The sequence below is a fragment of the Salvelinus fontinalis genome, chromosome 18 (genome assembly GCF_029448725.1).
Source record: "Salvelinus fontinalis isolate EN_2023a chromosome 18, ASM2944872v1, whole genome shotgun sequence".
NCBI classification, from domain to species: domain Eukaryota; kingdom Metazoa; phylum Chordata; class Actinopteri; order Salmoniformes; family Salmonidae; genus Salvelinus; species Salvelinus fontinalis.
In genome coordinates this window covers 30,398,743-30,420,706 of record NC_074682.1, presented here as the reverse complement: position 1 = coordinate 30,420,706, position 21,964 = coordinate 30,398,743, and the positions used below count along the sequence as shown (strand labels likewise).

The 21,964-nt window shown below is 40.1% G+C and overlaps 1 protein-coding gene across 17 annotated transcripts in view; it reads right to left on the bottom strand.

The window, feature by feature from the left end:
• Positions 1 to 21,964, bottom strand: part of LOC129815268 (calcium-dependent secretion activator 1-like) — a 155,875-nt gene that overhangs the window by 23,931 nt on the left and 109,980 nt on the right. For 4 of the 17 annotated variants that reach the window (XM_055868925.1, XM_055868926.1, XM_055868913.1 and 1 more), the window contains exons 12-20: positions 21,341 to 21,352; positions 17,827 to 17,963; positions 16,851 to 17,038; positions 15,556 to 15,657; positions 15,364 to 15,427; positions 14,486 to 14,609; positions 12,616 to 12,684; positions 2,592 to 2,627; positions 617 to 723 (exon numbers count right to left, since the gene is read on the bottom strand). In XM_055868925.1, the coding sequence (XP_055724900.1) occupies positions 617 to 723; positions 2,592 to 2,627; positions 12,616 to 12,684; positions 14,486 to 14,609; positions 15,364 to 15,427; positions 15,556 to 15,657; positions 16,851 to 17,038; positions 17,827 to 17,963; positions 21,341 to 21,352 (839 nt within the window). The remainder of the gene's footprint in view (positions 1 to 616; positions 724 to 2,591; positions 2,628 to 12,615; positions 12,685 to 14,485; positions 14,610 to 15,363; positions 15,428 to 15,555; positions 15,658 to 16,850; positions 17,039 to 17,826; positions 17,964 to 21,340; positions 21,353 to 21,964) is intronic. The other 13 variants (XM_055868929.1, XM_055868921.1, XM_055868923.1 and 10 more) reach the window with 6 other exon arrangements.

Sequence of the window (21,964 nt, the reverse complement as noted above, 5' to 3'; positions counted from 1 at the left end):
ATCTTATCGATCCCATAGGATCACCTATAGATATGCTATACATGTTCGTCATGCTGTTTGTTTACATTAGTTTATTATACTTTTAGGAAATACAAAGGAAAGGGAAACCCTATTTAGTGCTGTTTCTATTTCATGATCCAATTTCTCAGCTAACACGGAATGAGCATGCATCACCTACAGTTCAGTACGACTAGGAGCACCTAGCCTACATTAGAGCTACCTATACTGTTCTGTTCTCTACTCTACTGTACACACTGAGCTGAAATGACTAAGGCATTACCATCTTTCAAGGCAACCAATGTTTTATGTAACATTGTACCACCAGGGTTATGAATGATGAATAAGTGAAGGGAACTGCATACTTCCTACTTTAAAATGCCTCCTCAGGTAGAAATAGTGCCCTGGTACAATGTTAACATTCATCTCCCATTAAGGATTTCTGTCTGTGTATTAAATATTTGATCAAAATGCATCCATACACACAGACAGCATTATATGTAAAGGTGTCAGGAAGGAATGTACAAGCTCCCTTCTCCATGCCATGAAGGAGAAGTCAGAGGAGGTAAACAAGGGACATAGACAAAGAAAGGGATGAGAGGAGGAGTTACCCACTCACCTCCGCATGATGTTCCTGGTTCTGCTGGAGGACCTCTATGACTAGCTCGGCCAGGCGAATAGTGTCCTCCAGTTTTTTGGCGGGCGTGACTAACCGGCCTACGTTCTCTGGAGCAGAAGGATGGGGGGCGGGGGTGGGGGGTGGGTGGTTAATTAGGCAGAGTGGGGTAGCTAACAGAATCTGTTAGAATGGTTTTTCCCATCGATATCGTTAACTCCAGAGATATTTTAAATGAAAGACATAATAAGTGCTCTGGGTTCTCTCTGGCGCACACAGACCACATTGACCACCAGCACTGAAGATGAGAGTATCATGGTTTCTAAAGCATGCCCCCAATGAACTGGTACATGGTGTGTAAACAGTCAGTGTGAGGTGATATGGGACAACACAGTCGGGTAGAAGTGATGGACTAAATCAATCCCATGGAGAAAACAAATGCATTGTTACACTATCATGCAAAATACTCTTGTGGTCTTCATGCTTTTGTTGCTTGAGATTTTCAATGTTGAGTTTGTAACAGATATCGCTGGTAAGATCTAGGGTGTACCTGGACACTTTTTTTCATATACATATTATCTGCTGACATACAATTGAATTAACAATTGATTATGGTGAAATTAGATATTCAGAACATTAACAATAATGTGGCAAAACATCATTGGACGGCTCAAATGATATTTTAAATAAGGAGATAGAACTATACAGAGTTAATATTGGTACATTATAATTTCATCATATCACGTTTATCATATCTGTCTAAATGTTGAAATTATACTTTCAGTGTAGCCTATTTATTCTTGTATATTTTAGTCACACGTCATATACTCTATGCCAGGGATCATCAACTAGATTCAGTCGTGGGCCAATTTTCTTCTGGAGCGGATGGTCAGGGGGCCGGAACATAATTACAAATCATTTGTAGACTGCATAATTGACCGCAAGAAGCCCAAACAAATATAATATTTTACTGAAACGTAATAATTTCAAACCTTCCTTACATTTGTATAAGTTCAGGTGGCTCTCTATTATGCATGGAAATACTTGGAAACAGATTCCTTAATTTAAAATCACTTGGGGCTGATTTCCTGGTGGTTTTACAGTCTTTTATTTCAACAAAGAAAATGTATTTTTTTTTTCTAAGAAAACTTAGGGGCAAAATAAAACCAACTACTGTCGGGCTGCCAGTTAGGCAACCCTGCTCTATGCTATGTACTACCTTGACTACTAAGTAGCCATGCAGCTAAAAGGACCCTGAACCCCACAGCATAGTTCATAAGGCTAACGAGAGATCATGCAGAAGATTCCTTACAGTGCCTTTATGTTGGTCCTTAGACCTTACACTGAAGTATAATGAGCAGAATGATAATGTGGTGATTATCATTATCAAATGTATTATACTTCATCCATATCCAATGTGTTCATCTGTTTTATGAAATATATCATGTTATCAGAGAATGGAATCTCGTTGTATACAAATGTAATAATTGGTAATAATTTTCCTCGTTGTGTACTTGAATACTGATAGCCAGATATATTTAAGCAAGCATTATTTCTCTCAACACATTGGAGATGATACCTTTTGTCTGCATATTTGTGAGAGATTGTTTTGCTTATGTTTCTGATGTATTTTGCTTTATTCAATACATGTATCATAGTATCAGGAAAAACAATGGAAAATCATTTCATGAATGCATCTACAGTATATATTATCCCAGTATGGTGTTATAAAGTAATGCAATCACTCCACAAATATTAGTGTGCTAAATGTTTGTATTGCATGTGTTTAAGTGTGTGTGTGTGTGTGTGTGTGTGTGTGTGTGTGTGTGTGTGTGTGTGTGTGTGTGTGTGTGTGTGTGTGTGTGTGTGTGTGTGTGTGTGTGTGCACGTGCATGCATGAGTGCACCTGAGTGTGTGTATGTGTGTGTTTAGGGTAGGTGTGTATTGGGGCTAAGCTAAAAGTCAAACAGGGCTTCACCTGGATCATTTGGATCTGGCTTTTTATCTTTCTCAACTAGAAAGAGAGAGAGAAAAGAAAGACAAGAAAGAGAAAAGAAGAGATATTTAGGTTTATAACAACATGGTTATTAGTTTATCTTCCAGAAGAGAGAAATAAGATGTCATGCTTTACGCTACTCCATCTGAGAGAAGGTAACTACAGTAGTCAAATGTGTTAGATAGCTTCAGCAGTTGAATGTGTTAGATAGCTACAGCAGTTGAATGTGTTAGGTAGCTACAGTAGTTCAATGTGTTAGGTAGCTACAGTAGTTCAATGTGTTAGATAGCTACAGTAGTTGAATGTGTCAGGTAGCTACAGTAGTTGAACGTTTTAGGTAGCTACAGTAGTTCAATGTGTTAGGTAGCTACAGTAGTTGAATGTGTTAGATAGCTACAGCAGTTGAACGTGTTAGGTAGCTACAGTAGTTGAACGTGTTAGGTAGCTACAGTAGTTGAAAGTGTTAGATAGCTACAGCAGTTGAACGTGTTAGGTAGCTACAGTAGTTGAATGTGTTAGGTAGCTACAGTAGTTGAATGTGTTAGGTAGCTACAGTAGTTGAATGTGTTAGGTAGCTACAGCAGTTGAATGTGTTAGGTAGCTACATCAGTTGAATGTGTTAGATAGCTACAGTAGTTGAATGTGTTAGGTAGCTACAGTAGTTGAATGTGTTAGGTAGCTACAGTAGTTGAATGTGTCAGGTAGCTACAGTAGTTCAATGTGTTAGGTAGCTACAGTAGTTGAATGTGTTAGATAGCTACAGCAGTTGAACGTGTTAGGTAGCTACAGTAGTTGAAAGTGTTAGATAGCTACAGCAGTTGAACGTGTTAGGTAGCTACAGTAGTTGAATGTGTTAGGTAGCTACAGTAGTTGAATGTGTTAGGTAGCTACAGTAGTTGAATGTGTTAGGTAGCTACAGCAGTTGAATGTGTTAGGTAGCTACATCAGTTGAATGTGTTAGATAGCTACAGTAGTTGAATGTGTTAGGTAGCTACAGTAGTTGAATGTGTTAGATAGCTACAGTAGTTGAATGTGTTAGGTAGCTACATCAGTTGAATGTGTTAGGTAGCTACAGTAGTTGAATGTGTTAGATAGCTACATTAGTTGAGTGTGTTTTGTAGCTACAGCAGTTGAATGTGTCAGGTAGCTACAGTAGTTGAATGTGTCAGGTAGCTACAGTAGTAGAATCTGTTAGGTAGCTACAGTAGTTGAATGTGTTAGGTAGCTACAGTAGTTGAATGTGTTAGGTAGCTACAGTAGTTGAATATGTCACGTAGCTACAGTAGTAGAATCTGTTAGGTAGCTACAGTAGTTGAATGTGTTAGGTAGCTACAGTAGTTGAATGTGTTATTTAATTACAGTAGTTGAATGTGTTAGGTAGCTACAGCAGTTGAATGTGTTAGGTAGCTACAGTAGTTAAACATGTTAGGTAGCTAAAGTAGTTCAAAGTGTTCGGTAGCTACAGTAGATGAATGTGTTAGGCAGCTGCAGTAGTTGAAGGTATAAGGTAGCTACAAAAGCGTAATGTGTTAGGTTAGATAGCTACAGTAGTTGAATATGTTTGGTAGCTACAGTAGTTGAATGTGTTAGGTAGCTACAGCAGTTGAATGTGCTCGGTAGCTACAGTAGTTAAATATGTTAAATAACTACAGTAGTTAAATGGATTTGGTAGCTACAGTAGTTAGGTAGCTACAGTAGTTGAATGTGTTAGATAGCTACAGTAGTTGAATGTGTTTTTTAGCTACAGTAGTTGAATGTGTTAGTTAGCTACAGTAGTTGAATGTGTTGGGTAGCTACAGTAGTTGAATGTGTTCGGTAGCTACAGTAGTTGAATGTGTTAGTTAGCTACAGTAGTTGAATGTGTTCGGTAGCTACAGTAGGTGAATGTGTTAGTTAGCTACAGTAGTTGAATGTGTTAGGTAGCTACAGTCGGTGAATGTGTTAGTTAGCTACAGTAGTTGAATGTGTTAGGTAGCTACAGCAGTTGAATGTGTTAGGTAGCTACAGTAGTTAAATATGTTAGATAACTACAGTAGTTAAATGGATTCGGTAGCTACAGTAGTTAGGTAGCTACAGCAGTTGAATGTGTTAGGTAGCTACAGTAGGTATGGTGTGGGGGCTGTGCTTTGGCAGAGTGGGTGGGGTTATATCCTTCCTGTTTGGCCCTGTCCGGGGGTTTCTTCGGATGGGGCCACAGTGTCTCCTGACCGCTCCTGTCTCAGCCTCCAGTATTTATGCTGCAGTAGTTTATGTGTCGGGGGGCTAGGGTCAGTTGGTTATACCTGGAGTACTTCTCCTGTCTTATCCAGTGTCCTGTGTGAATTTAAGTATGCTCTCTCTAATTCTCTCGTTCTCTCTTTCTCTCTGAGAACCTAAGCCTTGGGACCATACGTCAGGACTACCGGGCATGCTGACACCTTGCTGTCCCCAGTCCGCCCGGCCTTGCTGCTATTCCAGTTTCAACTGTTCTGCCTGCGGTTACGAAACCCCTACCTGTCCCAGACCTGCTGTTTTCAACTCTTGATGATCGGCTATGAAAAGCCAACTGAGATTTATTCCTGATTATTATTTGACCATGCTTGCATTTATGAACATTTTGAAAATCTTGGCTCTCTCTAATTTTCTCCTTCTCTCTTTCTCTCGGAGGACCTGAGCCCTAGGACCATACGTTGGGACTACCGGCCGTGGTGACTCCTTGCTGCCCCCAGTCCGCCTGGCCTTGCTGCTATTCCAGTTTCAACTCTTCTGCCTGCGGTTATGGAACCCCTACCTGTCCCAGACCTGCTGTTTTCAACTCTTAATGATCGGCTATGAAAAGCCAACTGAGATTTATTCCTGATTATTATTTGACCATGCTTGTCATTTATGAACATTTTGAAAATCTTGGCTCTCTCTAATTTTCTCCTTCTCTCTTTCTTTCTCTCGGAGGACCTGGGCCCTAGGACCATGCGTCGGGACTGCCGCCCGTGGTGACTCCTTGCTGTCCCCAGTCCGCCTGGCCTTGCTGCTATTCCAGTTTCAGCTGTTCTGCCTGCGGTTATGGAACCGCCACCTGTCCCAGACCTGTTGTTTTTCAACTCTTAATGATCAGCTATGAAAAGCCAACTGAAAATTATTCATGATTATTATTTGACCATGCTTGTCACTTATGAACATCTTGGCATAGTTCTGTTATAATCTCCACCCGGCACAGCCAGAAGAGGACTGGCCACCCCTCATAGCCTGGTTCCTCTCTAGGTTTCTTCCTAGGTTTTGGCCTTTCTAGGGAGTTTTTCCTAGCCACCGTGCTTCTACACCTGCATTACTAGCTGTTTGGGGTTTTAGGCTGGGTTTCTGTACAGCACTTCGAGATATTAGCTGATGTACGAAGGGCTATATAAAATAAAATTGATTGATTGATTGAGTTGAATGTGTTAGATAGCTACAGTAGTTGAATGTGTTAGGTATCTACAGTAGTTGAATGTGTTAGGTAGCTACAGTAGTTGAATGTGTTAGGTAGCTACAAAGGTTTAATGTGTTTAGAAGCTACAAAGGTTGAATGTGTTAGGTAGCTATAGTAGTTGAATGTGTTAGGTAACTACAGTAGTTGAATGTGTTAGTTAGCTACAGTAGTTGAATGTGTTAGGTATCTACAGTAGTTGAATGTGTTAGGTAGCTACAGTAGTTGAATGTGTTAGGTAGCTACAGTAGTTGATTGTGTTAGGTAGCTACAGTAGTGTGAATGTGTTAGGTAGCTACAGTAGTTGAATGTGTTAGGTAGCTACAGTAGTTGAATGTGTTAGGTAGCTACAGTAGTTGAATGTGTTAGTTAGCTACAAAGGTTGAATGTGTTAGGTAGTTACATTAGTTGAATGTGTTAGATAGCTACAGTAGTTGAATGTGTTCGGTAGCTACAGTAGTTGAATGTGTTAGGCAGCTGCAGTAGTTGAAGGTATAAGGTAGCTACAGTAGTTAGGTAGCTACAGTAGTTGAATGTGTTAGATAGCTACAGGAGTTGAATGTGTTAGATAGCTAAAGTAGTTCAAAGTGTTCGGTAGCTACAGTAGTTGAATGTGTTAGGCAGCTGCAGTAGTTGAAGGTATAAGGTAGCTACAAAGGCGTAATGTGTTAGGTAGCTACAGTAGTTGAATGTGCTAGATAGCTACAGTAGTTGAATGTGTTATTTAGCTACAGTAGTTGAATGTGTTAGTTAGCTACAGTAGTTGAATGTGTTAGGTAGCTACAGTAGTTGAATGTGTTAGGTAGCTACAGCAGTTGAATGTGTTAGGTAGCTACAGTAGTTCAATATGTTAGATAACTACAGTAGTTAAATGGATTCGGTAGCTACAGTAGTTAGGTAGCTACAGCAGTTGAATGTGTTAGGTAGCTACAGTAGTTGAATGTGTTAGATAGCTACAGTAGTTGAATGTGTTAGGTATCTACAGTAGTTGAATGTGTTAGGTAGCTACAGTAGTTGAATGTGTTAGGTAGCTAAAAAGGTTTAATGTGTTTAGAAGCTACAAAGGTTGAATGTGTTAGGTAGCTATAGTAGTTGAATGTGTTAGTTAGCTACAGTAGCTCAATGTGTTAGGTAGTTATATTAGTTGAATGTGTTAGTTAGCTACAGTAGTTGAATGTGTTAGGTATATACAGTAGTTGAATGTGTTAGGTAGCTACAGTAGTTGAATGTGTTAGTTAGCTACAAAGGTTGAATGTGTTAGGTAGCTACAAAGGTTGAATGTGTTAGGTAGCTACAGTAGTTGAATGTGTTAGATAGCTACAGTAGTTGAATGTGTTAGGTAGCTACATTAGTTGAATGTGTTAGTTAGCTACAGTAGTTGAATGTGTTAGTTAGCTACAAAGGTTGAATGTGTTAGGTAGCTACAGTAGTTGAATGTGTTAGATAGCTACAGTAGTTGAATGTGTTAGGTAGCTACAGCAGTTGAATGTGTTAGATAGCTACAGTAGTTGCATCTGTTAGTTAATTACAGTAGTTGAAGGTGCTAGGTAGCTACGGTAGTTGAATCTGTTAGGTAGCTACAGTATTTGAATATGTCACGTAGCTACAGTAGTTGAATCTGTTAGGTAGCTACAGTAATTGAATGTGTTAGTTAATTACAGTAGTTGAATGTGTTAGATAGCTACAGTAGTTGAGTGTGTTAGGTAGCTACAGTAGTTGAATGTGTTAGGTAGCTACAGTAGTTGAATGTGTTAGGTAGCTACAGCAGTTGAATGTGTTAGGTAGCTACAGTAGTTCAATATGTTAGATAACTACACTAGTTAAATGGATTCGGTAGCTACAGTAGTTAGGTAGCTACAGCAGTTGAATGTGTTAGGTAGCTACAGTAGTTGAATGTGTTAGATAGCTACAGTAGTTGAATGTGTTAGGTATCTACAGTAGTTGAATGTGTTAGGTAGCTACAGTAGTTGAATGTGTTAGGTAGCTAAAAAGGTTTAATGTGTTTAGAAGCTACAAAGGTTGAATGTGTTAGGTAGCTATAGTAGTTGAATGTGTTAGTTAGCTACAGTAGCTCAATGTGTTAGGTAGTTATATTAGTTGAATGTGTTAGTTAGCTACAGTAGTTGAATGTGTTAGGTATATACAGTAGTTGAATGTGTTAGGTAGCTACAGTAGTTGAATGTGTTAGTTAGCTACAAAGGTTGAATGTGTTAGGTAGCTACAAAGGTTGAATGTGTTAGGTAGCTACAGTAGTTGAATGTGTTAGATAGCTACAGTAGTTGAATGTGTTAGGTAGCTACATTAGTTGAATGTGTTAGTTAGCTACAGTAGTTGAATGTGTTAGTTAGCTACAAAGGTTGAATGTGTTAGGTAGCTACAGTAGTTGAATGTGTTAGATAGCTACAGTAGTTGAATGTGTTAGGTAGCTACAGCAGTTGAATGTGTTAGATAGCTACAGTAGTTGCATCTGTTAGTTAATTACAGTAGTTGAAGGTGTTAGGTAGCTACGGTAGTTGAATCTGTTAGGTAGCTACAGTATTTGAATATGTCACGTAGCTACAGTAGTTGAATCTGTTAGGTAGCTACAGTAATTGAATGTGTTAGTTAATTACAGTAGTTGAATGTGTTAGATAGCTACAGTAGTTGAGTGTGTTAGGTAGCTACAGTAGTTGAATGTGTCAGGTAGCTACAGTAGTTGAATGTGTTAGGTAGCTACAGTAGTTGAATGTGTCAGGTAGCTACAGCAGTTGAATGTGTTAGGTAGCTACAGTAGTTGAAGGTGTTAGGTAGCTACAGTAGTTGAAGGTGCTAGGTAGCTACAGCAGTTGAATGTGTTAGGTAGCTACAGTAGTTGAAGGTGTTAGGTAGCTACAGTAGTTGAATGTGTTAGGTAGCTACAGTAGTTGAATGTGTCAGGTAGCTACAGCAGTTGAATGTGTCAGGTAGCTACAGTAGTTGAATGTGTTAGGTAGCTACAGTAGTTGAATGTGTCAGGTAGCTACAGTAGTTGAATGTGTTAGGTAGCTACAGTAGTTGAATGTGTCAGGTAGCTACAGCAGTTGAATGTGTCAGGTAGCTACAGTAGTTGAATGTGTTAGGTAGCTACAGTAGTTGAATGTGTTAGGTAGCTACAGTAGTTGAATGTGTTAGGTAGCTACAGTAGTTGAATGTGTTAGGTAGCTACAGCAGTTGAATGTGTTAGGTAGCTACAGTAGTTGAATGTGTTAGGTAGCTACAGTAGTTGAATGTGTTAGGTAGCTACAGTAGTTGAATGTGTTAGGTAGCTACAGCAGTTGAATGTGTTAGGTAGCTACAGCAGTTGAATGTGTTAGGTAGCTACAGCAGTTGAATGTGTTAGGTAGCTACAGTAGTTGAATGTGTCAGGTAGCTACAGTAGTTGAATGTGTTAGGTAGCTACAGTAGTTGAATGTGTCAGGTAGCTACAGCAGTTGAATGTGTCAGGTAGCTACAGTAGTTGAATGTGTTAGGTAGCTACAGTAGTTGACGGTGTTAGGTAGCTACAGTAGTTGAATGTGTTAGGTAGCTACAGTAGTTGAACGTTTTAGGTAGCTACAGTAGTGTGAATGTGTTAGGTAGCTACAGTAGTTGAATGTGTTAGGTAGCTACAGTAGTTGAATGTGTTATTTAGCTACAGTAGTTGAATGTGTTAGGTAGCTACAGTAGTTGAATGTGTTAGGTAGCTACAGCAGTTGAATGTGTTAGGTAGCTACAGCAGTTGAATGTGTTAGGTAGCTACAGCATTTGAATGTGTTAGGTAGCTACAGTAGTTGAATGTGTCAGGTAGCTACAGTAGTTGAATGTGTTAGGTAGCTACAGTAGTTGAATGTGTCAGGTAGCTACAGCAGTTGAATGTGTCAGGTAGCTACAGTAGTTGAATGTGTTAGGTAGCTACAGTAGTTGAATGTGTTAGGTAGCTACAGTAGTTGAATGTGTTAGGTAGCTACAGTAGTTGAATGTGTTAGGTAGCTACAGCAGTTGAATGTGTTAGGTAGCTACAGTAGTTGAATGTGTTAGGTAGCTACAGTAGTTGAATGTGTTAGGTAGCTACAGTAGTTGAATGTGTTAGATAGCTACAGTAGTTGAATGTGTTAGGTAGCTACAGCAGTTGAATGTGTTAGATAGCTACAGTAGTTGCATCTGTTAGTTAATTACAGTAGTTGAAGGTGTTAGGTAGCTACGGTAGTTGAATCTGTTAGGTAGCTACAGTATTTGAATATGTCACGTAGCTACAGTAGTTGAATCTGTTAGGTAGCTACAGTAATTGAATGTGTTAGTTAATTACAGTAGTTGAATGTGTTAGATAGCTACAGTAGTTGAGTGTGTTAGGTAGCTACAGTAGTTGAATGTGTCAGGTAGCTACAGTAGTTGAATGTGTTAGGTAGCTACAGTAGTTGAATGTGTCAGGTAGCTACAGCAGTTGAATGTGTTAGGTAGCTACAGTAGTTGAAGGTGTTAGGTAGCTACAGTAGTTGAATGTGTTAGGTAGCTACAGTAGTTGAATGTGTCAGGTAGCTACAGCAGTTGAATGTGTCAGGTAGCTACAGTAGTTGAATGTGTTAGGTAGCTACAGTAGTTGAATGTGTCAGGTAGCTACAGTAGTTGAATGTGTTAGGTAGCTACAGTAGTTGAATGTGTCAGGTAGCTACAGCAGTTGAATGTGTTAGGTAGCTACAGCAGTTGAATGTGTTAGGTAGCTACAGTAGTTGAATGTGTTAGGTAGCTACAGTAGTTGAATGTGTTAGGTAGCTACAGTAGTTGAATGTGTTAGGTAGCTACAGTAGTTGAAGGTGTTAGGTAGCTACAGTAGTTGAAGGTGTTAGGTAGCTACAGTAGTTGAATGTGTTAGGTAGCTACAGTAGTTGAACGTTTTAGGTAGCTACAGTAGTGTGAATGTGTTAGGTAGCTACAGTAGTTGAATGTGTTAGGTAGCTACAGTAGTTGAATGTGTTATTTAGCTACAGTAGTTGAATGTGTTAGGTAGCTACAGTAGTTGAATGTGTTAGGTAGCTACAGCAGTTGAATGTGTTAGGTAGCTACAGCAGTTGAATGTGTTAGGTAGCTACAGCAGTTGAATGTGTTAGGTAGCTACAGTAGTTGAATGTGTCAGGTAGCTACAGTAGTTGAATGTGTTAGGTAGCTACAGTAGTTGAATGTGTCAGGTAGCTACAGCAGTTGAATGTGTCAGGTAGCTACAGTAGTTGAATGTGTTAGGTAGCTACAGTAGTTGAATGTGTTAGGTAGCTACAGTAGTTGAATGTGTTAGGTAGCTACAGTAGTTGAATGTGTTAGGTAGCTACAGTAGTTGAATGTGTTAGGTAGCTACAGTAGTTGAATGTGTTAGGTAGCTACAGTAGTTGAATGTGTTAGGTAGCTACAGTAGTTGAAGGTGTTAGGTAGCTACAGTAGTTGAAGGTGTTAGGTAGCTACAGTAGTTGAATGTGTTAGGTAGCTACAGTAGTTGAACGTTTTAGGTAGCTACAGTAGTGTGAATGTGTTAGGTAGCTACAGTAGTTGAATGTGTTAGGTAGCTACAGTAGTTGAATGTGTTATTTAGCTACAGTAGTTGAATGTGTTAGGTAGCTACAGTAGTTGAATGTGTTAGGTAGCTACAGCAGTTGAATGTGTTAGGTAGCTACAGCAGTTGAATGTGTTAGGTAGCTACAGCAGTTGAATGTGTTAGGTAGCTACAGCAGTTGAATGTGTTAGGTAGCTACAGCAGTTGAATGTGTTAGGCAGCTACAGTAGTTGACAAAACTTCACAGACATACAGATTTGTACAGACACTCTGAAACGCTGAGACACTAGCCTGAGGAGAAGTCAACATTAAAGAAGCAACAACAACAGGATGCAGTTAACAGTAACAGACAGACAGCTTTAGACCGTCGTGAACTTAGACATAAGACAAACAATAGCTGCTTGAACCAAAGACAGGACACATTGACCCGTTGTGAGTTGAGCTGAGTTAAAACACATATTATAGGAACTCTGTCTGCGTACACACAATCCTTTCTGTCCTCCAGGGATTGTCGCTCTGCCTGCAACTGCTGCTCTGCTCTACGGCCTCCATCTCCGTTTCTGGCAGTAACATAGTATCATACCTGTCTGTCCCAGCGCACAGCGCAGCGTGGCAAGCGTACCAAACACTGACACATGATCAGACGACTGAAGGAGGTAACACAGAAGCAATGTAAAAAATGCATTCAAGTCACAATGGTGGGCATGGGCGTATGTCCAACCAAAAGAAAGAAGCTTACAGACCAGACCGACAGATCATTCATGTGGGTCACAGACATATGGGTAACTGTAGGTCCCTAGTAGTACTAGCTTCTCAGACAGACCTCCACAGACCAGACTGACTCTCTCTCTCTCCCCCCACTCGCTCTCACAGACATGAGCGATAGACCAAAAAAAGCACAAAGGAGGAAGGAGGAGTGGACATCTCTGAGGGGAGTGAGGAGGGGAAGGAGGGAGGGAGGGGCTGATGTGGTCAAAGAAGGCTGAAAGAGGGAGGGAGGAGAGACAGGGGAGGATGAGGCAGGTACTCACGGATGGTTAAATCCATCACTTGTGACGCCAAGCAGAAGACAGGGTGCTCAAACATTTCCCTCTTTCTCCCTACAAAAGAGGAGGATTGGGACATGCAAGAGGCTGGGGTCAGATGATAGGGTGAGAGGTTAAAGGTCAGAGGAGATGGGAAGGTAGAGAACTGTCCTGGGTCATGCTCATTAGGGCACACCATAGGAAAACTTTTTGTAACAGAAAACAAAACAACAAGTTTCTTATTGGACATGTCCAGGTAGATCTTCGCTGTTTCAGTTTGTTTTCTTCCATTTGGTGGCCTAATGAACACAACAATGGTGAGTATTGACTTGGGTTTGGACTATGGATGACTGGGTCCAATAATGATTGTTTTAGGACTATTTTCTTGATATTGGACCAACAGCATCACAAGGGCAGGGGGACAAAGTCTACTTGGTATATTTTCAAGATAGTAAGGGATAAACACCCTAGTACCTTTGGTACCCTAAGAATGTCTTTCTATGTATTGACTACACATTTTGGATCAACCTGTTGACATGCATGTCAATGCAAGCTATGCATATGACTTCATAGGGAAATCAAAATGGTGTTATGCAAGCAGGAATAGAGTACTGTATATGGCATTTGCAAAAGGGCTGTTTTAAAAGGTAAAGTGTGATATGTAGTGGCTAGTCCATGCCTATAAAGACAAACCTTTCAATAATGTCCTGTAGCACATGCAGGTGACAGATGCTGGGTTGTCTTTGTCCAATCCCAACATTCTTTTTCATTGGCTTCAAAACCAAGTATCACAGAAATGTGAGGTGATAAATGTGGTGAAGCCAATAAGAGGAGAGGGAGGAAGAGGACAGCAGAAGACTAGGGAGAGGAGGGCAGTGGTCCGCCGGAGGAATAAGACAAAGGGGAAGGAAAGGGAGAAGGAGAAAGAGGGCAGAAAGGAGAGGGAAAGAAGGACAAGGGTCCCTAGGAAAGGAGAAGAAGAGAGGCAGGGCCGAGTAAGATTTATTTTAATAAATCTTAGATTGTAGGCCCTGGAGTCTAGGGAGGGGGGTTCTCTTCAGGGAAGATCTGCTTCTAGCTACTGATTATCTTTACTGCATAATGTAGATCTATAATACATACTGCGCACTATACTGTTAAATCACAACATGCCATAGGCCAGGATACAGCTAGAGTCAAGGTACAGCGAGAGGGGGGCCAGGCCAGTATATCAACAGGGCTTGAATCCAAAACTTTGGATTTGAATGCATTTTTACTCACAACACCTATACAGAAAGCCAACTTCACCTACATTACAGAACAGTACATTAGAGTACAGTAGAGTACAGTACAGTACAGTACAGTACAGTACAGTAGAGTAGAGTACAGTAGAGTACAAAACACCACAGCTAAAGCAGCTTGCCTGAAACAAAGGAGAGAGAAATGGCTGAGTGACAAACAAGTGACAATCAATCTGTCAAATGAAAAAATAGTGTATAAGCTGCTCCTCTTGAATTCATCATGTGAGAAAAAATATAATCCACATCTCTGGTAAAAAAAAAGAAAGATATATCAGTATGTATCTTCAGTACTTGTTTTCTTGTCCAGGTTAATATTGAAATGATTCCCACTGTAGGATGCTAAAATATGAATCAAAATGTAAAAGACACTTCCGAAAGAGAGCAGAATGGTTGACGCACCTGTTCCACATAGACACCCCCAGAATGACTCAAAAGTCTCTAAAGTACTGAAAGTGGTCATTATTTAAGTTACAATCATCAAAAGAAAAACAATCAGTTACATTTTTCAAAACAACAACAACCTATAATTTACCAACAGAGGTAAATGCTATTGCATTCTGAAGGTGTGTCTATATATGTAAGTGATAGATAGTTACCTTCCATTTGAGCGTATTCTGTGATTTTAGCGTAGTTGAGCTGAGCAGCCTGCTCCAAACATTTACGGATGACTCCCTTCACTTCCTCTTGTGGGACGGGAGTCACAATGTCCTTCATCAGCACCTGAAAGTGAGAAAAAGGGCAGGACAAGTCTTCCTTAGAGTCTCGCCACTGAATTACAGTTTAGCTTACAATAGTTTTCATTTTCTATTTCCTTTCTCAAGCATATATATGAGATTATGACCTGCAAAGTTTCTGTAAAATGTGAATCATTCATGACCTGCAAAGTTTCTGTAAAATGTGAATCATTCATGACCTGAAAAGTCTCTGTAAAATGTGAATCATTCATGACCTGCAAAGTTTCTTAAAAAGGGGAATCATTCATGACCTGCAAAGTTTCTGTAAAATGTGAATCATTCATGACCTGCAAAGTTTCTGTAAAATGTGAATCATTCATGACCTGCAAAGTCTCTGTAAAATGTGAATCATTCATGACCTGCAAAGTTTCTGTAAAATGTGAATCATTCATGACCTGCAAAGTTTCTGTAAAATGTGAATCATTCATGACCTGCAAAGTTTCTGTAAAATGTGAATCATTCATGACCTGCAAAGTTTCTGTAAAATGTGAATCATTCATGACCTGCAAAGTTTCTGTAAAATGTGAATCATTCATGACCTGCAAAGTCTCTGTAAAATGTGAATCATTCATGACCTGCAAAGTTTCTGTAAAATGTGAATCATTCATGACCTGCAAAGTTTCTGTAAAATGTGAATCATTCATTACCTGCAAAGTTTCTGTAAAATGTGAATCATTCATGACCTGCAAAGTTTCTGTAAAATGTGAAAGAAAAGATTGTAGTCATCTAAAGGTACAAACCCTTTCCAGCAAAGACAGTGTGGCCTTCAGCGCTCCCTCTGGACGGCCGAACGGGAAACAATATCTACAGAATGATAAGAGAGTAGAATCACAATGAAATAAAACTTACTAGGGAAAAAGGAACAATGATGAACAGAACAATAGATGAGGCCGGATAGTTGGATGGATGGATGACCAGTAGGAAGCAGTCACCTGAAGTTAGTGATCTGGTGTTCCAGGATCACCCGCAACCGCTCTTTGATTTCTTCAAAGCGCTCCTTCTCATCCACCTTCACTGTTCCCAGTCCATCAGGCCTGAGGATGACATCATACAATACAAACATAAACACAACGCAAACACAACATCAGCCCAGCCAATCATGCAGTTGCAGAGCCACCAGTTAGAGCCCCTACAAAATGGAACAATACAGCAATTTACACCAAAACAGTGTCATAATTTACTTCTCCATGATTGTACTGCTGCTTGTGTGAGTGAAACAGAATCGTTCTTCAGCATGTTTACTAACCTTCAATGTTTGTTATTATACAGTACAGTATCTTACCTGATGGGCTCTTGGACGATTTGGATTATCTTTTCTTTCTAAACTTCATACTTTTTCTTCCCCGTTTAGAGCCCACAGCCCCTGGTCCTAGGTTCTGGTGGACGCCAGGGCCCCAGGGTCCCTCAAAACCCATCAGTGGCCCAGTAACCTCTGCCCTCTCTGACTTTATAGGGATGCATGTGAGGATGAGCAACATCTACATAATGAGACTGAACAGGGCAGCAAAAGATGAGGACGGAAAATAAGAGAAAGAAGAGGAATAGTGGAAAACAAAGGATATGTAACTGATTAGTAAAAAAAAGAGATGACAAAATGATAACATACAGCACAAAATTATAACATGATAACATACAGGACAAAATGATAACATGATAACATACAGTACAAAACAATAACATACAGAACAAAATGATAACATACAGGACAAAATGATAACATGATAACATACAGTACAAAACAATAACATACAGAACAAAATGATAACATACAGGACAAAATGATAACATGATAACATACAGTACAAAACAATAACATACAGAACAAAATGATAACATACAGGACAAAATGACAAAAATAGTAATTAATCATATGCAAAACAATAATGACAATAACAATGGGAAATCCCAAAACAATAAGAAAAGATGCTCAGATGCTTTAGAGGACTCTGACCCTTGTCTTCTCTCACTATGGCCAGCTCTTCTTTCCTTCCTTCCTTCTCTTCTTTTGTCATTTGAAGACCTTTGAGTGCGTATTTGATGTTTGAAGTTTAGCCATCTCTCTTGCCATAGACTATGGTGGTGATTTAGAATAATGTGAATAGGTTGCCCTGCCTGAGACATGTAAGCCCAGTGCTGCACTTTGACCTTGAGCATTTCCTCTTGGTCCAATGTGAAGACTTTGGATTAACGAGCAGGAGATCCAGGTTGAATGGGTTGTAGACTTTACCTGTTTCCGTGGACATGGGATGCGCAGAAAGCAAAGCTGTAGTGCAGCAAGGTTGGGTCGATCATGGCTCCTCTGTCTGCCCTCTCCAGCAGGTCGCCTAGGTAACCCAGGTGTCTATGACACCCACGCACGCCATTCCTGGAGCAGTACTCATCCAGGACAAACACCTGGCCCGGACTGAACCATCCCTTAAACACCACATAAGAGAGTTTTTAGCAGGTTAGCACCATGATCTCAATCACAAACAAACACCTGGCCCGGACTGAACCATGACCTTGGCGCTAGCATCCCTCTGTGAGAGAGTTTCCCGATAGCGGTGGAACATAGGCGTACGGGTGTTTTAACAATGCATCTTTCCTACAATGGTCGAAGATGTAACATGTGTTTCCCAAAACACCACGCATAGAGACCGTTTACTAAATACGTCATTGAGGCATAGTATCGATGCTTACAGGATCAAAAGAAAGGCAGTGCTGCACTCGGATCAGCTTTCTCCAATCAAATCTTACCTTAACATTATAATTATTCCACAATACTGACTACAGATCAGCTCCTAGAGAGATATTATCACCCATGGCTGCACACATTGAAGCAGCTTATTCTAATGCTTACTCTATAATAATGCACTAAATCAAGATTTGGCACATCATTAGGCACCTGTTGTTACACATCATTAAACATATTGAGGCAAAAATTATAGAAAGCAGTCTACAATTAGCAAAATAGAAGTCAATTGAATGCATCTAACGAAACGACGCACTTAGCAGTTCTACAAGTGGTCTGAGGCAGTCGGTAAATAACGAGCGCTTTCAAGTGCAACTTAAGTAACAATGGTTTTGGGAAACAGTTTGGAGATTTGGTCCTATGAAGGTTCTCACGATGAACTTAGCCTTAAGATGCTTTTGGGAAACCATTTTATTAATGTATGCATTTATCCTTATTCCACGGTACTGTGGGTACGGAGAATGACACTCACCAGGCAGCAGAAGGTGTCATTGAGCCTGTGGTCCAACGTGAGCCTCTGGACAATCTCGAACAGGGAGGCGTGGTCAAAGCTGCAGGGGTTAGCCGAGATAAACTCATCCATGCCGTGTTTCTGAGCTCTGTCTGCGTCTGTGTGTCCAACCAGCCAACCAGCACAGGGAAAAGGACAGGATTCAGAGGAAGAGGGCATCAGTGAAGCACACAAAAATAGTATAGCATGTCTCTCTACCTCAACACAGTACAACACACTGGGCCAGTCTGACTAGAGCTCTTGCTAGGGACAATTCTAAACACTTACAGCTTTACATGATCAACTTGCAGCTTTTTGCTGTATGTGTTGTTAAAATTTCAATGGCTACCATTTAGGCATCTTAGATCCCAAACATGTATTGAGGAAGTTGTGGGTTAAATTGAATAGGATGCAAATCTCATTTGTAATGTGTATTCAATAGATTCTGCCATTCGAGAATGATTGGTGAATGTCACTCAGTTCCTGACCAATGATGGGTCGTGTGCTGAAAAACAAAAACAGAAATCAGAGAACAGAGTGATTTCTTAAATTATTGAGATGAACAAATAGCTCTGGTTTAAGGATGAAGGCTAGTCGATTAAAAACTGTAAGAGGAGAGTGTTTTCTATTCTACAGAGAAGAAAGTTTTCATAAAGGTTGGGTAGCGGACACTTTAGCGTCTAAGGAACTGCTTATCTTCTTACAAATGCATTCTGGGAGCTGGTCGAGTAACAAGTGCCCATGTTTTGACGGTATTTGATTAGTGTTGTATGATTGTTAAATATACTTTAAACTGTAGTGTATAAGTTGAGGACAGAGAACCATAAGAAAGTACAGGATATACTAGCATGTATGACCTTCTGAAACAACAATATGTATTCTGTCTGTCATGACAATAATGACTAGAATACCCTCATGTAATACAGTCATTGATGAGAAAAGCAAAAGCAGAATATCACCAGTACCTGATCAAAAATGAGACAGGCCTACATATTGCTCCCATTTCCCAGAGATACATAATATAAATAGTCAGATCTCGATCAGTGATGAGGTGTGCATGAAGAGGGGTACTCAATATAGAGACAAGAGTGGGGTTGATGTTCATGTTCTCCTCAGGGTGGGTGAGTGACAGATGCCATGTCCAATTGTGTGACACTGAAAGGAGTGAGGATGACGTGAGGGGGGCGGGGCGTGTGGATAAGGGAGTGGGCTTGGCTGGGAGGAGGGTTACTATAGCATCACTAACTGTCAACTCAAGTGACATCTGTCAGTCCCATGTTCATAGAAAGGGAGAGATACAAGGAGGATGGAGGGCCACGGCTGAGGATAGGATAGCTATAGGTTCAATGGCTTCTGTAGTGTAAAATTAGGAGATGTTTTGTTTCTTAATCTTTTAAATGAGTGGACTAGACCAAAATAATATGTATCCCTGGTTTCTCTAGGAACTGAATAAAAAGTCCCTACCACAAGTTAAAAGGGAGTGAGGGGTAAGCACAGGGTAAGAAACAGATGAAAGCCGGGGTGCGAGCGAGGTAAGAGCGAGGTGAGAGACATGGAAGAAATTATAGATGTGATAGAAAAAAAAATGTTGTAGGGGGAGATAGAGTTCAAAAGTGAAGGGTGTGAGGGGTGTGAGGGGTAAGAGGAAAGAGGAAACAGAGGGTGAAGAGAGAGAGAGAGAGAGAGAGAGAGAGAGAGAGAGAGAGAGAGAGAGAGAGAGAGAGAGAAGGAAAGAAAGGGACTGAGAGAATGACTGAGACAAAGGGAGAGAAATAGATGAGGGACAAACAGACTGCCAAGAAAGTGGGGGAGGAAGTGATAGTAGAAGGGGTGGGAGAGTTACAGGGGCAGGGAAGGGTGAAGGTGAGAGAACGTTTGCGATAAGGGCAGAGTGAAGGTGCGATGTGTGATAGAAAATGCTTGAAGGTGGGCGGGAGGAAGGGGGTGGGGAATATCTCTTCTGTTTGTTTTAAATGAGAAAATTGACTTTGATTTTGGAACAATAGACTGAATGGACTATAGGGGGACATTTTCATATTTTGTGAATTCTTATCGATGATGACGTCATCATCTAAAGACAAGATGATTGATTCAAAAGACTGGATTGTTTTTCCATACCGAACATAGGCAAATACTGTAATTAATTAATACTCACTGACAAAATAGAACAGTCTGACTTTTCATTGTGCTTTCAAAATGTTATGTCATGCATCTGCAGATCTATTTTCAACATTTGGATAAAAATGTTTGGGGCATTCCTTTTTCTCTTAGCATTTGCAAGTTGACAATACTTGAGTATGTTGCAGTGCATTCATGATCGTTATAGAGCACAACTAACAGGCATACCAACTACCGGAGTATCTCTAACAGACTAGCAATGCAATTTGATGCAGGTACATAGGTATATAGCATCAAGCCGACAGATGCAAAAACTAGATCATTCTTTTGGAGATGGCAGGGAGGGAAAAAAATATTAAAATCCTGTAATTCCATCAATGGAATAATACATGACAAAGGTGTTCCCCAATTCAGGCAATCAAAGGGCAATCAAAATGAGATCTGCTCCCTGCTAAAGGTGCTACTATGGGGGAATAGCTGCTGTCTACAGGCACATCTACCAAGGGGGTTCATCCAGAGTATTGTTTGGGAAGGGGTGGCAATGGCTACTCCTTGTCATTGGCATTCAGAATACTCCGCGTACATATTTGCCAACTCTCGTGAACAGAGCACTAAAGAAAATAACTAAAAACAATTGAGCCCTCGATAGTAAAGCATGACCCATGTTAGTATAGAGGAATCAGGTTACCCTGCTAAAAGGGTCCAAACTAATCTCAACCAAAATGTCCAACGTCATAGCTTTCCAACTGCTCTACTCTTTGAAAAATGGATTTAACAATATGGAAATGTTCATTCATTTGTTCATGTTGTGAAAAGCTTTTTCTAAAACAAAACAAGCTTGATTACAAGCCCTGAAGTTCTGTTAGGAAAAAATGGGACTGTCCACAACTGCTCTATAAAACTCAAATATAATTGAAACATTTATTGAATTTACATAACTGTTGATGGAGTCACAACTAGCAGCCATTTTGTGGAATTTTATTTTCTGATGGCATCATGTCACATTGGGCGATCTCTATGCTTTACTCTGAGGGGTCCTTGAACACCAATAAGATTAAGGAGAGAAGGCAATTATGCAAAAAAATCATAATAATAACCATCATATAAAGTAGAATCATTACTGAGCCAAATTATAAGCCTAAGAATCAAATACATGCATCCTAAACTGTCAAGAATGTAAGCTAATGGGTACTTAAAACTTCAAATTGAGAAGAAATCATACTTAAAAAGACATTATCTACTAATGTCTAAAGACATGAAGCGAGGATACTTAAGAGGGGGAGGAGGAGGATAGGGAAAGAGGAGAGAAAGCACGTTGCATTTGTCAGATAATCGTCAGGGATTATCTGAGCTGTGCCGGCTACAGGGAAGCACTTACCCTTAAGTCCAGCTAGAAGACAGCGGGGTAAGAAGGGACAAACCAGAATAACATAAAGACTAGCAACAAGGCTGGAGGAGAGCAAACACGAGATACCCTGACCTAGCAGCTGCAATACTAAAGAGGGGTAACAAGCAAAGCATGAGGAAGAAAACACAACTCAAAAAACAACAACCTGTACCAACATGGGAGAGAGAGAGTGAGAGAGAGAAAGAAAGAAAGATAAAGAGAGCGAGAAAGTAAGAGAACAGAAAGAGAGTGAGAGAAAGAGAGAGAGAATAGAGAGAGAAAGAGAGAGAGATAGAGAGAGAGACAGAGAAAGAAAGAAAGAAAGAAAGAAAGAAAGAGAAAGAAAGAAAGAAAGAAAGAAAGAAAGAAAGAAAAAGGGAAAGAGAGAAAAAGAGAAAGAGATCGATGTAGAGTGAAAAGTATACAGAGAAAGAGTGAAAAAAAGACAGATTGATTGAGATATATAATTAAAAGAAAGAGAGAGAGAAAGAGAGAGAGAAGATCGAGAGAAGATTGAGAAGATTGAGCAGAGATAGAGAGAAGTGGGTTCTCATCACTCTGCTGCAGTTGATTTAGTCTGGATTCTGATCTAGTTCTATCTTATTCACAATACTA